The sequence below is a fragment of the Helianthus annuus genome, chromosome 7 (assembly GCF_002127325.2).
Source record: "Helianthus annuus cultivar XRQ/B chromosome 7, HanXRQr2.0-SUNRISE, whole genome shotgun sequence".
Taxonomy (NCBI): Eukaryota; Viridiplantae; Streptophyta; class Magnoliopsida; order Asterales; family Asteraceae; genus Helianthus; species Helianthus annuus.
The window spans coordinates 13,630,682-13,646,292 of NC_035439.2; the positions used below are offsets into that span (position 1 = coordinate 13,630,682).

At 35.8% G+C, this 15,611-nt stretch overlaps 2 protein-coding genes, 1 long non-coding RNA gene and 1 other non-coding gene across 6 annotated transcripts; 2 read left to right on the forward strand and 2 right to left on the reverse strand.

The window, feature by feature from the left end:
• Positions 1 to 1,001: 1,001 nt before the first annotated feature.
• Positions 1,002 to 3,821, reverse strand: LOC110866215 (aluminum-activated malate transporter 9). The gene is made up of 6 exons (XM_022115487.2): positions 3,378 to 3,821; positions 3,129 to 3,269; positions 2,549 to 2,818; positions 2,329 to 2,468; positions 1,808 to 1,954; positions 1,002 to 1,721 (listed from the first exon to the last, which is right to left on the reverse strand). The coding sequence occupies exons 1-6, from the start codon at positions 3,646 to 3,648 to the stop codon at positions 1,362 to 1,364; spliced, it is 1,329 nt and encodes a 442-aa protein (XP_021971179.1). The 5' UTR covers positions 3,649 to 3,821; the 3' UTR covers positions 1,002 to 1,361.
• A 6,057-nt stretch (positions 3,822 to 9,878) lies between these two features.
• Positions 9,879 to 9,950, forward strand: TRNAG-UCC. Its single transcript has one exon. It is a non-coding gene; the product is annotated as a tRNA-Gly (tRNA).
• Positions 9,951 to 10,599: 649 nt separating this feature from the next.
• On the reverse strand, positions 10,600 to 14,998 carry LOC110867811 (CSC1-like protein RXW8). 3 transcript variants are annotated; one of them, XM_022116821.2, is made up of 9 exons: positions 14,835 to 14,998; positions 13,754 to 14,146; positions 13,498 to 13,641; positions 13,361 to 13,424; positions 13,070 to 13,279; positions 12,781 to 12,975; positions 11,832 to 12,686; positions 11,193 to 11,426; positions 10,600 to 11,078 (listed from the first exon to the last, which is right to left on the reverse strand). In XM_022116821.2, exons 2-9 carry the CDS (start codon positions 14,029 to 14,031, stop codon positions 10,836 to 10,838), a joined length of 2,223 nt encoding a protein of 740 aa, XP_021972513.1. In that variant the 5' UTR covers positions 14,032 to 14,146; positions 14,835 to 14,998; the 3' UTR covers positions 10,600 to 10,835. The 3 variants fall into 3 exon arrangements, with proteins under 3 accessions (XP_021972513.1, XP_021972512.1, XP_021972514.1); XM_022116820.2 differs by having other exon boundaries at positions 14,808 to 14,998; XM_022116822.1 differs by lacking the exon at positions 14,835 to 14,998 and having other exon boundaries at positions 13,498 to 13,646; positions 13,754 to 13,840.
• LOC110867813 lies at positions 10,960 to 11,542 on the forward strand. Its single transcript, XR_002551910.2, has 2 exons — positions 10,960 to 11,115; positions 11,239 to 11,542. It is a non-coding gene; the product is annotated as an uncharacterized LOC110867813 (long non-coding RNA).
• Positions 14,999 to 15,611: the final 613 nt, after the last annotated feature.

Here is a 15,611-nt window from a genome sequence, read left to right on the forward strand (position 1 = left end):
GGTCCTCTAAGCGGCAACTTACAATCTCACGCTCAAGTGCTGAAGCCGAATATAAGGGAGTTGCAAACACCACAGCTGAGTTATCTTGGATTCGCAACTTGTTGCTTGAGCTGCATCTTCCAGTTACGCAGGCATCCATCATTTAGTGTGACAATATTTCTGCCATGTATCTATCACAAAACCCAGTTCAACATCAACGCACCAAACATGTCGAAATTGATATTCATTTTGTACGAGAGAAAGTTCGTCTTGGTGTTGTACGCGTTCTACATGTTCCCACTGAATACCAATATGCTGACATATTCACAAAAGGCCTTCCACATATCTTGTTTGAACGCTTTAAGTCCAGTCTTTGCATTCGGCCGGCTACTGCTTCGACTGCGGGAGGATATTAGCAGATATATATTATTGTATTTATTGTGCACATATCTCTCCTTGATTTACAGAGATATAGTTTCCTTATTGTGCCTTTGTTTCCTGTATTTAAACCCATTTGATTAATGAGAATGATCATCGAATTTCTCAAGATTACACATCCTTCATTATGGATTTTATTCATCTTGCAATCGGTTCACGTTGGATCTTCATCAATATCATCATCTTGAAATGATATAGTAAGCATTCTTTACCGGTTCTGCCGAATAAACTGAAGAACAGTGCTTGGATCGACCTTTTTTATCCACCTACTCATCGGTGAAGCGATCAATATGGGTCACAAACATGAAAATTTCACTTGGTGAAGACAAAATCTTTTATGTATTACTTTAGATTTCCAACCTTTGGTTACTTTTTAATTGGGTATGTATTAATGACTTTAATAACTAGTTATTTTTATAAAAATAGAAAAGGAAACTATTCTTAATCAAACCATCTAATAACATACTGATTTGCAATTCCATTCATCAACTAAAACAATTTGATAAACTAAACAACCTATTGATTTGCAAAACATCATGTAAACAGTTTCCATCCATCCCAATTCAAAGTTCTAAAACTTAAATCATCACCAACAGAACTTACAAAATCAAGATGAATACTGGTTTCGATGAAGGTGAACACACTCGGGAACTTACATGAGGGTCCATGAGGTGGTATTCAACGTCATCGTTTTATTATGGTACCGAGCTCTAAGTGTCAAAGAGTAACAGATCCTGGAGGCTTTTAATCATCTGTTTTACTCACCTGTTGACTTAGTCATATAGCCACAACAATAACACATATATTTGAAGCAGGGCCTAGGTAAAATTCCAAGATTTATGTCAATTTGTTCTTTTCTTTGGTTTATTAAATCTGATGATGAATACTTTTATACTTTCATGTTACTTTATTCTATCTTCATTAGTAGGAAAGCCACAGGTTGTTCATAGACTCTGAGGTTTGAATTTGGCCATTTTGGAAAGCTCGTTGACAGCTTCAACCAAATGATCAAGCCGGGCCACAAACTCTATCAGCAATGATGTGAAAGTAACAAGTGACATTGACTGCCTTTGGCTTTGGTAATTTATCTCGGGTTCTTCTGTATTATAATCTTTGTTAAACAAACGCGCGTCTATCACTCTTTGGAGTTTTTCTGTTGAACTATGCGCGTTTTTCAGTAAAGAACACTTTCGGGTTTGTTTCATGTCATATATATCTTTTCCTAAGCATCTAATCAACTCTGCAGCCTTATTTGTTGCTTCTAGTATCTCTGTCTCAAATATGACTCTTAAATTATATGGTGCCTGTGAGGAAAAAAAAAAAAAAAAAAACTCAAAAATTACAAACTTTTTACAATATCAAGATTATAATAAAGTAGATGTTTAGGAACCTGAATTTGGGAGTGAAGAACACCATGAAGTCCCATGATCTCGTATGCACAATATCTTAAGACCGTGCCAACTTTGACGTATTCACTCCAAGGATAGAACGCTTGTCGGAACCTGCCATGTGGCGGTTCCCATTTAGCTGAAAGAGCCTTAAGAATTCACCATTAAGAGTAACATGTATTAGAATTCTTTTCATAATTATAGATCAACACAATGAAAGTTTTAACATTGTCGTTTGGTCACTTTAGTCCAAAATGGAAATAATTGTCATATCGGCCACTGTGGTTCAATTTATTAACCATTATCGTCCCTGACACTAACTCTGTTAGAATTTTTGTGTTAGTTTTCATTAAATGACCGAAATACCATGCGTATATTTACATAAGTGGTTAAAAAATTGAACCACAGTGGCAGATATGACAAAATTTTCATTTTCGACTTAAAGGGTTAAAATGGTCAAACCACAGGGATGAACAACGAACTAAAATCTTATTTTTTATACATAAATGTATAAATATATTACCAAGGACTCGAGTTTAGCAGACGAGTTTAATGTGGATCGGAACTTTTTGTAAGCAGGCTCATCTGGGAATTCGTCCATAAAAGTCTTGGTGAACACTGATTGATCTGATCCATCACCAGTCAAGTACTTTTTGATACATTCTAAAGTCAACCCATGTTTAAGTTGTTAGCAGTTATTGTGTGATTAAGGTATTTTAAAATGCACAAAGCTAGCTAGCTACCTTCAAGTGAGTCTGCGACTGAGTTAAAGTTTTTGACTAGTTCCATGTGCAACTGCTCACCAGCCCATATAGGAAAAATCAGAGTGTTCACTGCTACTGTTACAATTGCTCCAATCACAATTGAGTAAAACCGTTCAATCGATGTTCTAACTGGATTCCCCATCCGGTACCCCGAAACGATGATCAAGCAGTACGTAAATAGTATAACTCGAAAACCATACTCATATGGCACAAGGGTTGGCCATAACTTCATGAATGATGTTAAAGTCCCTGTGAATGGAAAACAACTTTTGCTTAGCAGGTTATAGCAGCAATATGGGTTTGGGTTTGGGTTTGGGTCGTGTGGGGTCGGGTTGACCTAGTAACACTTTATTATAAGTTATTCATTAGTTATGACTACGGAAACAATATGATTCGGTAATAGACTATAGTCAATATATTAACAAACTCTAGGTGACTTTCAGTTCGGCCCGTTTGACCAGGTTGAGATAAAACACAACTCCAACCGGCCCGTTCATAATAAATGGGCCAAAATGGCCACATCTAGTCTGGCATACCTTTATTTAACTTATGAACTTACCTATCACAAAAATACTGATGCCTATTATAATAGGTTCGGCAACTGGACCACCCATCAAAGCTAATTCAGCAACAGCAACGGCCAAGACTCCAGCAAACAAGCTTCCGAGTGCACGGTTGAATCCTTTATGAAATGTTGCCCCTTTAAAAAGTAATAATCAAAATGTTATCCGGTTAATAATTGCATTTTAACATAAATCCTTTTGTTTTAGTTATGTTTACATGGCATATAATATGATTATGTACATACCAACGGTATATTCAAACATGATCGCGACTGTGAGGATGGACCATATGATGGTGGTGCCAAACACTTTATAAGGTGCTTGAACTAGAATGAGTAGAGACACAAGGAGAACAGCAAGACCAACTTTTAGAGAGAATGTCACTCGGTTACGGTCTTCTTTAGCAAAATCCAAGATTGCATACATAAAAACCGCGGCTTTGTTTGAGGTTTTTGGGAGTTCATCTTTGGTACTAGACGATATTTCAACAACAAAACCGCCCTCCTTCCCGTTCATTTTTCAACTCTTGTTATGATCTTTAGTATTTTTTAGTAGGAAAGATATGAATGAATGAGTTTTGGGATGAAGAAAGAGCCATTTATATACGAGCCGGGTATAGTTTAGCTATGAAAAAGGAAGAATAATACTTCAAATAAGGTACAAGAAAATATGGGTGCGACTACACACAAAGACGGCATTATAACAATTAAGGTTTTGTTTTAGTTAATGATGTTTAACTTTGAGAATCAGAAGTATGTTGTTCCCTTTTGGCTGATGCAGCCTGCATGTTCTTCACATCTTCCATTTAGAGAAATCTTGTTACTGAAGTTTCTACTAGCACATTAAGAGGCCTGCACATCAGATGTGCTCATGCACTTATGTTTTCTGGTCCAAGCTGAATAAGGGGTCCTAAAAAACCTATGGAAAATAACAAAAATAAAAAAGTGCAATACAGATTTCTTTTTTGCAGCAGTGAGGGAATATTACGCTTCGATCTGTGCTAAATATGGTATCATCTTCGGCTACATATTAAGGTATGCATACGTATTCTATTAGTGCAATACCCTTAGTTTGTATCGTGCTTTTACTAGCATTTATCGAAGCATATTGCTCCTCATCCATAGATTTGATATCTTATCTTGTTTTCATTCTAGTGGTAAATTTTCATAAAAATGACTAATTGGTATCCATCCATTAGCAACTGTCACCATTATTCTGACTGTTTCTAATATTATACTTTTTTTCACTTTTTGTAGTTTAAGCTAATATTCCTTTCTTGGTTCTTTTCAATGCAGGGTTTCATTATCACCATTGGCTGCTTGTGTAAACTACAGTTGGATGTTCTATTCTTTCATACCAGTCTATTCAAACTCTTTTTCTGTACATGTGTTACATCTTATATTAGATAGAATATTAATTAAGGCTTATTGTAATTATCTCTATCAGACAAAATGTAATAGTATGTTAGTGTAGGGTTAGGAGTGTACAAATACCACCTCATTGTAACCCTCAAGGGCGGACCTAGTAAGGGTCCAGGGTGGGCGGGCGCACCCCCTGAAAAAAAAAATTTAGTGTATTTTATAAGGTAAAATTCTCCCCGCACCCCTTGAAAATTTGGTTAAACCCCTTATCCGCACCCCTTGAACCCTTGAAAAGTTGGTTAAACCCCTTATCCGCACCCCTTGAAAATTTTTTCTGGGTCCGCCACTGGTAACCCTAATTACACAATCTAATACAAACAATATTTACAATCTGATTATCTCTACCATAGTTATAAGATATGGTTTGATTAAGTTTTTGGTATGCAAAATCAATTGAAACACAGGTTTGTAGCAGGAATTTACAGTGGTTAAGAAAATGAGTATTTTTTTTTTAAACGGCAAACAATACTTTTATTCCACACCAAATTTTACATCAAAAATATATTCAAATGGTTAGTAAGAAACTAGCCAACTACCTGAAAATTCCTCACCAAAATTACATATAATTAAAACATAAAAACAGTCCTTTCCTAACCAACTTCAAATTTTAACCATTTATTCCAATCTAGGTTTGATTTTTTTCCCCTGCATTTGATCCATGAGAAGGATGTTGTCTGCATCTCTCCAAATGTTGCCTCTAAATTCACCCTTTCTCCGCTGAAAATGAGTTCGTTTCTCGCCTTCCAAATGGTCCAACACGTTGTCAAAATTATTGTTTTTATGAAGCTTCTTTTCCAGACATCAATTGTGCTTTGTTTGTAGAGTTCAAGTAAATCCTTCATGTTGAAAGCGAAAAGTTGTATTTTGCACCACGTACTCACTTTGTACCATAGAACTGAAGCCACATAACAAGCCGTGAATAAGTGATCCGCATCTTCTTCTTGTTCCCCACAAAATTTACATGTCGCCGAACCTTGTAACATTCCCCGCCTCTTAAAACCGCCCAGTGTTGCTAATCGATTTTGAATTCCTCGCCATCCAAAAATGTTGACCTTCTTTGGCACCCCTTTATCCGAATCGTAGGGATAAAAAGGCACAACGTATCTAGTTAATTCTGACCGAAGAGATGAAACGGAGAAAAGTCCGTCTTTTGCCGGTGTCCACACCCACTTGTCGGGGCCTGATGTCAGACTAATCACTATTAACATGTCTGATAGTTGCTGTAGTTCATCAAGCTCTGTTGTTGAATTTGGAAGTTGTCTCCATTCCCATTCCGTTAATCTAGCTTCCATTGTCACCCGTTTATGTCTCTCTAGCCCATATAGATCCGGAAATCTATTTTTTAAAGGCCCTTCCCCAACCCACCAATCCAGCCAAAACCTTATATTTTTCCCATTCCCCACCACACCTTTAAATAGCTGTCTGATATTCAGATTGTATGAACCAATTTCGTTACCCACTTTTACTATCCCGTTGCAGGTTCCGACAATTCCTTCTTCAACAGGTAAGTATGATGAGGAGTGCATATGCGCATGAATTGCCGTTATTGTTTTTGCCCATAAATTCTCTTTCTCGTGTTTGAACCGCCACCACCATTTTGAGATTAAACTGATATTCATGTCTTTGAGAGACCCCAACCCAAGGCCACCCTTTTCAGTGGGACCAATTACCTTTTTCCCAACAAACCCACACCATTTTTAATTTATCATCATTACCCCCCCCCCCCCCCCCCAAAGAACCTCCGATGGAGTGCCTCAAGCTTGTCCAAAACACCTTGCGGTGCCTTGAACAAAGAAAATGGGTATTATATAAGAACAAAGATTAGACACAAACCGAATATTAACCATATGGTTTACACAGACTTTGACCCTTTATATACTAACCAAACCGGCGCCATATCTAACTGTCATACCCCTTTGTTTAGCGGGTAATGAATTACCTAATAACTGGTATCAACATAGTAATTTTACGAACCATACTTTTGACCCATATTTACATAATAATAAAAATGGAGCATAAAATATATAGACTATCTAAGTTTTATATTCAATACAAATTTCCTTTGCTATTATTTTCATTGTATTTTTTCTTAAGTTCCTTTGTGATTTATTATTCTCATTAATTGTGTCGAATCCCTAAAAATCAGGTTGTTGGGTTGTTTATAGAGACTCGTCTACGTCCAAGCTTTTACCGTCTGAATCACTACAAAAAAGAACACCGTTAGCCTCATCACTGAGGGCCCCCGAGCTCCAGTGTGAAAATAAGAAAACTTGCCGGGATAATAAATGGAGCTTCCGACACGATGAATCTGCCGGAGTAAATGGTGTGGATTGTGACGAGTGTATTCAATGTTCTTCAGAGAATGTTTTCATAGTATTTAATGTAGTTAGTTTTTAGGGTTCTGGTTGCATACATGTTGTTGATCTCCTCCTTGGCTTATATGGAGAGATCGACTTATCAGATGGGACCCACCAGTACTAGGATCCGATGAAAAAACCATTGGGCAAAGGGAATGGCGGGAAATGAGCCAGACTTTTGTCCCCTTTGTCGGATTTAAGGAGATCCTTTCATTAAATGGTCGATATCCAACTCCAAGCAACATTGCCGCTCGAGACTCTTCTGTCATACGCACAATAAATGCCTGTGAGGAGTCCTGTCACCGGAACCTTTACCGGAACAGTGGCCTGACAGAAGTGCCATGCCTTCTTCCGGGTCTTCAGCTCAGCTCTTCATGTAAGCCCTTTTGTTAGGCGTGGGCCCAATTTGTGTATAACTATAGTGGGCCAATTGGTCATAGGAAAAGGGAGCCCAGACGAGGAGCCCAACTAGGGACCCTCGTCGTCAAGTTGATTAATAATACAAACAACTTTGCTAGGAGTGGGATTTATTGGATATGGAAAAGGTTTGCCTACATCCCGCACATAGCATTGCTAGGAGTGGGATATTTAATTTTTGGGTTCGGTTGTTGTTGTTGTAGTTGACTAATAATACATAATACCTTACAGGGTTTTCATTAATCTACAATGATCTGGTCGGATGGTAAATTAGTTGCATATATTCAAGGTGAGGTACAATATATGTTGTTTATAGTTCTTCTTGAGTGAATTTCAAGTATTGTCCTTTATCTTTATACTCATTTTCAGGCACTGTCTTTTATATTCAAAATTGACGAGTTTTGTCCTTTATGTTTTCATATCATACACGTTTTGTCCGTTAGGCCTAACCCAGTTAGTTTTTCAGTTAAATTTGGTCATGTGCTTTGCACATGAGGGCTTTTTGTCAATTCAAAGGTTGCAGAAGCTTCGAGCTGTAAATGTGCCGTTGAACTTACCTTTGAATTGACAAAAATGCCCTCATGTGCAAAGCATATGACCAAATGGTTAGGTCTAAAGGACAAAACGTGTATGATATGAAAACATAAAGAACAAAACTCGTCAATTTTGAACATAAAGGACAACGCTTGAAAATGAGTATAGAGATAATGGGCAATCCTTGAAATTCACTCTTTCTTCTTGGAAAGCAAGCCGTATGATCTGATAGCGCAACTTTTGTCTACTTGGACATGTTTTCAGTCAAAATCAGGGAATATATGCATAAAATTTCAAGCCACATCAATTAGTAATATGATAATGTTGACAGGTTATAGAAATTCAATAGAGATATCTATATGAAAGGAAGATATATGGTGGCACAATGAAACCTTGATGGACAGTGCATGCATTAGAAACTGTACTTAAATTCTTGAAGTTTTGGGTTGATTCTTGAAGGTGAAATGTGATTCTTGTTGTTTTTGATAGGTAAACTGAAATTTGAAGAAGGTAAAGAATACGATGCTACAAGCAAGCCATTAGCCATGAAGGAATACAGTACTATAAGGAGACACACCATCATTACAGTCCTACTACATCAAATCGATCATATTCGTAGAGGATCACAGTGCTTTCTTCACATTTTCTGTCAGAAATGGTGTACTGCCACGCATGCATAAGATGAAAGGTGATGCCACATTTGCCAACTTTTGTACCGTATATTGACCAAATACTATGACTATGTGCATGTGGTGCTTTTATTTCTGATAAATGTTAGTTAATATTCACACATCTCTCTCACCTCTATCTCTCTCTATACATACATAGATACATAGAGATAGAGTGAAAAGGGGTGTGAGAATAAGATATAGGAATGTGAGGACAATGAGAGCCAAATATTATTTAACTTATTATAACATGGGTTAAGAATTGTGAGAAACGGATGATTACGTGTATATGGCGTTTGAATGAAAGATGTACTATCGAAAAAAAAAGGCTTTATTTTGAAAGATGTAATATCGAAAAAAAGGCTTTATTTCTCTCTCCCTAATCTTTCTTTTATTTTATCTCTTCTCATTTAGAACATGCGTAGTCGTTGGGGTGAATAATGCCCCACCCTAGGGCATTTTGCGCCATATGACAACCTAGTCAGCAATGGGGCATTACTAGGCGTTTTTACAAAAGGGGTGTAGTGGGGATGTGTGGATTGTGAGGCATTATGTTTTGTAATAAAATAAAATAACATGAAACATTTAAAAATCTTATTGGCTACCAAATGGAAGCTTCAATGTGATTGACCAAGAATCCCCCCATTTGGCGTTATTATAAACACGCCTAAACCAAAAAACACCAAACACGCTCATACGTAGTGGTTACGCGACGTGATTAGGCGATATTGGGCAAAGAAAACTCCCCACAAGTAAACCACTACGGGTAGTCTTATCATTTAAAAAAACACATAAAAAAAGTACACATATGCATATAGAGTATGTACACATGTATTTAGACAAAAGACAAATATTAAAGTTTAAACTACCATATATTTTAGAAATAAATCTTAATCATATTAAAATTTATATTAGTATAAGATTAAAATAGTTCTCACAGTTTACAACTTATTGTTAGTTATGAAAAATACCTTCCATATATTAGCTATCAAATTTTCAAAAGCTATATATTTGTTAAATATCTAAAGTAAAATCATCTAGAATTAATTTCATTGATAGTTAAGAATATGTTATTTGAATTTTGTCATTAAGATAATTTCTATTTAAAAAATATATATTATAAGTTCTTTGATAGTTAAGAACATGTTATTTAACTTTTGTTATTATTTATTTCAATTTTTTTGATAAAAGTTAGTTGATTACTTTTCTTTTATAAGAAAAGACTAAAATTAAAGTTTTTTTTTATGATCTCTTAAATTAGAGTTAATGTAAAAGTTTAGTATAAATATTGATTAAAATATATCGGAAAATAATATACAAAGTATTTCTTCTCAAGAAAAGATAACCAAGCGTTTGTAGTCCAACGGTTAGGATAATTGCCTTCCAAGCAATAGACCCGGGTTCGACTCCCGGCAAACGCATATTACTTTTTGTTTTTTTTATATAACAAACCTTAATCACGCAGCATTTGGAATCATTTTCGCAGGCGAAATTATTATTACTAATAACAATGCTGTAAAATAATCACGCTACATTTTGGAACAAAAATAATATCTAGCAAGGACCGTACTTTTAATAAAAATAAAATTGCCCATCTAACGAACTAAGAGGCTGTTTGACAACTTCTGAATGGTTAAATGCTGAACCAGTAAGATTTCTGAATCATTAAGTGCTAAACCAGTAAGAAGTCAAAATCATTAAGAGCCTATATAATGCTTAACTGTTCAGAGACAAATGTCTGACCAATTCAGATTAGAAATGTCTAAACTATTCAGACATCTACTTGCGAAACAAACAGTCTGAACCATTAGGTGCTGAACCAGTAAGAGGTCGTCTGAACCATTAAGAGCTAAACAAACAGCCCGTAAGATAACGGCTTGCGATAGACACAGAACGTGCTCTTGCACAGAGTAAACTTCGTCTATAGTTAACGGCTTTGTTAATCAGCTAGAATAGTCCAGCAGATATAGATGGCCAGGTTACACTCAACTGCATTAACATTTGTTTGTTTTGGATGCATTTTCTAACTAACAAATGAAACTGAAAATATATATAGAGAGCAAGAATAACTGAAAAACCAAATATTTGTATACAAATGATTTAAGTAATAAAAATCCTAAAACATGTGACATATCTACCTCAAAATGGAATGCTAGGATGATATTATAATTAATACATACAAGTTTGAGGTATATACAATCTTCTGTACAACAACAAACAACGCACGGGATTCACGATCCATTTTTAGATACTTGGGGATTTCTAGTTAATGGATACTATTTTTCTTCAGCTTCCGATTGAGTTAATTAGGTCCCCGGCAAATTCTCCTGTTGCACAATCTCCAACTCTTCGAGACCGTTGCTACTGCTGCTGCTGCTGCTGCTGCCGCTCTTCTTGGGTTTGTCAGAATGCTTATCGTCGTCTTCTTTTGGCGGCAGCTGCATCTCATCACCACATAACTCAAACTGGTTATACGCTTTAGGCAATTTCTCGACAAGCTCTTGTAGTTTTCCAGATTTCTCATCGTCGCGATCCATCTCAATAGCTTCCTACGCATCAACAAACACGCAACGTGAAGAAAGAAAGGTTATGTGTATTGGTGTAGGATAGATTATTATAAAAAAAAAAAAAAAAAAAAAAAAACTTGTTACTTAGTTACTTACTTGTGCAGCGCGGTTTTTGAAAAGTGGTAGAAATCGGTTCTTGCAGAATACGTTAAAAAGGGCGGTGCAGATGATCAATGGGATGGTGCAGGTTGATGCAGTGCTCGACTTTTTCATTCCGAAAAGTATTCCGGCAACTACTTGTGTTAGTATCAAAGAAAAGATTGTGGCATTGTGTGCAAGAGTCCAGTAACTTCCGTCTGTTTGGTATTTCACATAATAAACATTCATGATCTGCAATCGATCGAAATATTATCATACCATCATGTAGAGGGCGAGGTTCATTACAGAACATTAAACTATTACGAAAACAAAAAGAACAAAGCTACATCGTTTAACGTTTTTATTTATCAATAGTTCATATTTAAAAAAAAAAATAGTTTACATACAAATGTGAATGCTATGTACATAAAAAAACAATTAAACACATTTGTTCATATGTTTTATTAATTTTTAAACACGTACGTATACATGTGTCGGTTCTATAGATAAAATGAAATTTGTTTATTATTATTATTATTTTTTTTTTGAATTTCAGGAGTGAAGAATAAACATTGCATTTCTAAAATGTACTTGTAATTTAAAATTTTTTAAGATTGAAAAATAAATGATTTATTCTGTTCTTGGGAAAAAACTGACCTGATTTCGGTAGACAAGAAAAGCGAAGCAAAAGTAAACGAGCAAGAAAGGCAAGATCAACGGTGCCAAGATGCAAAACGTGAAGCCAAGGAGTCCAAACAGAAGGACCCTCGTAACCTCGGTGTGGAACGAAAAGGTCATGGGCCGAACAAAATCATCTTCCTTCATCAAAACACATTTAAACAACCAATTACCAACAAGGGGCACGGGCTGCAACAGTTCAAACGTCAGCCCCGACCAACCTGACGTCATTACATACGTCATAAAGAACGAAGCCTGTCTCGGTATCAACTCAGCAAGCAGGGTAGCCAAGTCTTTAGGACTAGTAACTGTAAGCTTACCCATTCGCTCAATCCACGAACCCGAAAGAATGTTGGAGAAGTAAACGTTCCAAAACATAAATATCAGGACTTTCACACACGCGCTTCTTTTCCTTGTACTCCGAGACACGCGTCCCTCAAGTGTGGAAAACAGCATCATTAGCGGTGGGACGATTGTTAGAAACACTGTTAGCACCAAACTAGGTAGATATCCGGTAATAAGGTTGATGTAACTCCTGTCGGATACGCGTCTTAGAAACGGAAACGCGTTTTGGAGATATTGTATTTTGGTCAGACCTTGAACAAATGTAGTAGGTAGTAGGAACAGTACGCTGAACACGATGGACGCAATGAATACTGATATTTTACGGATCCATAGCAGATTATAAGGTACGCAAAGGTTTTGCCAGAATACGTCGAGTGGTTCTGGCGCCAGTTCTGTCACCCATAACATAGGATCTGCCGACTGGATCGTTTGTGAAACCACTAAAGCGTCAAATCTACTCCTGAAGAACACCAATGCAGCTTCACACTCCTGCATGCAAATTTTATTTTGTATATATTATAAAACAATTGAGTGTATACAAAATAACAAGGATGATAGATATAATAAGCAGTACGAAATGGACCTTTTCTCTGAGTTCATCATTCACGTTGCGATTTGCGAATGTACTTCCTCCATCGACCTTTTTAAACGAGTTTGAACCTGCTCCTGCTCCGCAAAGCCCGCACCTTTCAGCATTCGGTTCGCAGCATTGCTTATCGGGAATCGTTGCCATTACGGGGACGGTTGTCATAACTTTATACATCTTCTCTGCATCCTCCTACGGAAACAGACTCTTTTTTTTTAAATTTATTTTAGAAGAAAACTCGACGTATCGTTGTTAACTGTTATGATGAAGTATTTTTTTTTTTTACCATAAGTTGCTGAACTGCACCAAACCGATAGACTATTTGGTGGGAAATGTAACTGGATGCGTAATAATTGCTGAAGAATTTCCCGACAGACTCGCTGTAGGACTCTATTGAAGACCATGGGATGCCACGAACGACAACTGTGAAGTTACTTGGTCTTGTTGGAAACCTTTGTACTTGCTCCGTTCTCATCCTAGCTACGTTTTCATACTCCTATACATACATAATGGATGTTAGAACTTAAGAACAATGATATACAACTAATATGTTAATGATGTAAGATGAGATCCTTACAAAGTATAGAAGAGTGCAAGCGCAAGCGGATATAACATACAGAGTGAAGCAGTGAGCCCAGAGCCTGAGAAAAACATAAGAAGATGTGTAGATGGATTAACGCATTAGAACGAAATTTGCAGGCGTTGAATGCATACCATCTTGAACCTTCTCGGACGTTTCCAATAGTCAATAAGTCCATGGCTGTAGGATCTTCGATCCCTTCCATACCTTCCCCGAAATAATTCAATGGAAGCACAAGAAAAGTGCAAAGGATAGTAGCAATCGCGAAAATACGGATACTGCACTTTGAATTACAAAAATATTATAAGAAAGAACTAATAATAATAATAGGCGATGCAACCACTGCCGGCATAAAAAAAAAAAAAAAAAAAAAAAGTGAAGTGTACCTACCTAAAAACAACAATTCTAAGAAACACAACGGCGTCTATGCCACCAGAAGCAAATATGTCTTCTTCTGTCGCTTGCCAAGCTTTTAAAATCCAACTTGCGGACGGAGCAAATCTTTCAAAACAAAGATTCTCGTTTCGTGTACGCCCCTGAGCAATCCGCTGGCCAAAGTAAACTTTAACATTGAGTGGTTGCTTTCTCAATATGGAATATAGCGTGAACATCCCCACCGAAATGCCTATGTTCATACCAGCCGAAGTCAATAAAGCTGGTATGTCCATCTTTCTATTGTATCTTTCACTTCACCTTCAACGTCACCTTTCGCCTCACCAATGTTGCCAATCAACCTAAAACCTTTTATACTAACCCCCTAACTACCAACACTTGCTTTTAAGCCTGTAACATCATCATGAACCAAACCAAATCAAATCATATTCGTTTCAACATTTTCAAAAAATGTAAGTAACAAAAACATACTTGTATAGTAGCCTTAGATATCTAAGTTGCACATATTGTTATTATTTTTTTTATACTGCACTTAAGATTTATAAATATTATAAATTTGTATTCACAAGAAATCAAACTTTGCTCTCAAGATTTCATGATTTTTAGTCAATGAAGTCAAGATTAAACTTCAAGTAAATATATCATAAACAACCCTATTCAAATTTCAAAAAAAAAAAATAATAAATAAATAAATAAATAAATAAATAAATAAAAAACATAAAATCATACGAAAATCTATGCAATCTTTGTCTCTAACCCCATCATCTGTACATTAACAAAATAACCGCACATGGATTTATTTAAAATAGGATTTAAATTTCATTCTTTTTATGGATTAAACAAATACAGAAAACCCAATTATAAGCTTTTGAATGCATCGGCCATGAAAAACATGCAAAATTACAATATAATAACACAAATAAATCCTCCCAATTCAAGAAAGATTAAATAAAAATCATCGTAATGTTGATTGAAGCAGCCAAATTGTAACCAAAAGATGACGATCACATGAGAAAAAAAAAAAAAAAAACAAGTGGGATGAAGAACATACCTTTAATTCAAGAATGAAAGAAAATACCTTGGGTTGAAAAAAACATGAAATTGGAAGAAATGTAGGGTTTATCTGTCTGGGATGAAAGATGATTGAGAGGGAATGTAAGAAGAAATTTGAAGAATGCCGAAGTATTCGCCTACAATAAAGCCCGCCCAGGTTTTTAGATTCCTCAGGGATTTTCTTTCATAACGGCAAAATATATAATAATCAGGAAAATAATATTATTTGATGGTATCAAGTATTTATTTATGTGTCACAAACTTTACTAATTTATATTCTTAGGAGTGGTATCAATGGTTTAAGCGGGACATAACGACTTGTACTATGTATCAACGGTTTAAGCGGGACGGAACGACTTGTGGTTTTTAAAAGTTATGTACCACGTAAGTGGTTGCGTATCTAGTCATACTACTTATTGGTAGTTTGGGCCACTCCCTCGATGAATCCAGAGAAAATGAAGTAAGTGACTCGTATTAATAAGCGGGACAGAATGACTTGTGCTCGGGCATGTGAGTGCACCACATATGGGCTCAATTAAGATGACTTCTATAAAGTAAACTTATTAGTAAATATATAAACTTTTATAATATAAGAACTAATAAAATTTTAATTTTACAAAACTTTTATGAGTTTTTAGAAGGATAGATTTTCCATAGTATTTATAATTTTCAACAAACGTTATATAATATTTTTTTTTACATCTATACGTATATATATATGATATTTCAACATATTAATACTTATAAGTAATTTCTTAAGTTTAATTGCACGATATTAAAAATAAATAGTTTATTATAATAA

Coding starts and splice junctions, on each gene's coding strand:
- LOC110867811 (XM_022116821.2), bottom strand. CDS start 14,031: ATGGACATACCAGCTTTATTGACTTCGGCTGGTATGAACATAGGCATT. Junction 13,642..13,753: donor CTTAGAATTGTTGTTTTTAG/GTAGGTACACTT, acceptor TTCAAAGTGCAG/TATCCGTATTTTCGCGATTG. Junction 11,079..11,192: donor TCAAAAACCGCGCTGCACAA/GTAAGTAACTAA, acceptor GTTGATGCGTAG/GAAGCTATTGAGATGGATCG.
- LOC110866215 (XM_022115487.2), bottom strand. CDS start 3,648: ATGAACGGGAAGGAGGGCGGTTTTGTTGTTGAAATATCGTCTAGTACC. Junction 2,469..2,548: donor AGTCGCAGACTCACTTGAAG/GTAGCTAGCTAG, acceptor GGTTGACTTTAG/AATGTATCAAAAAGTACTTG. Junction 1,722..1,807: donor TTCTTCACTCCCAAATTCAG/GTTCCTAAACAT, acceptor TTTTCCTCACAG/GCACCATATAATTTAAGAGT.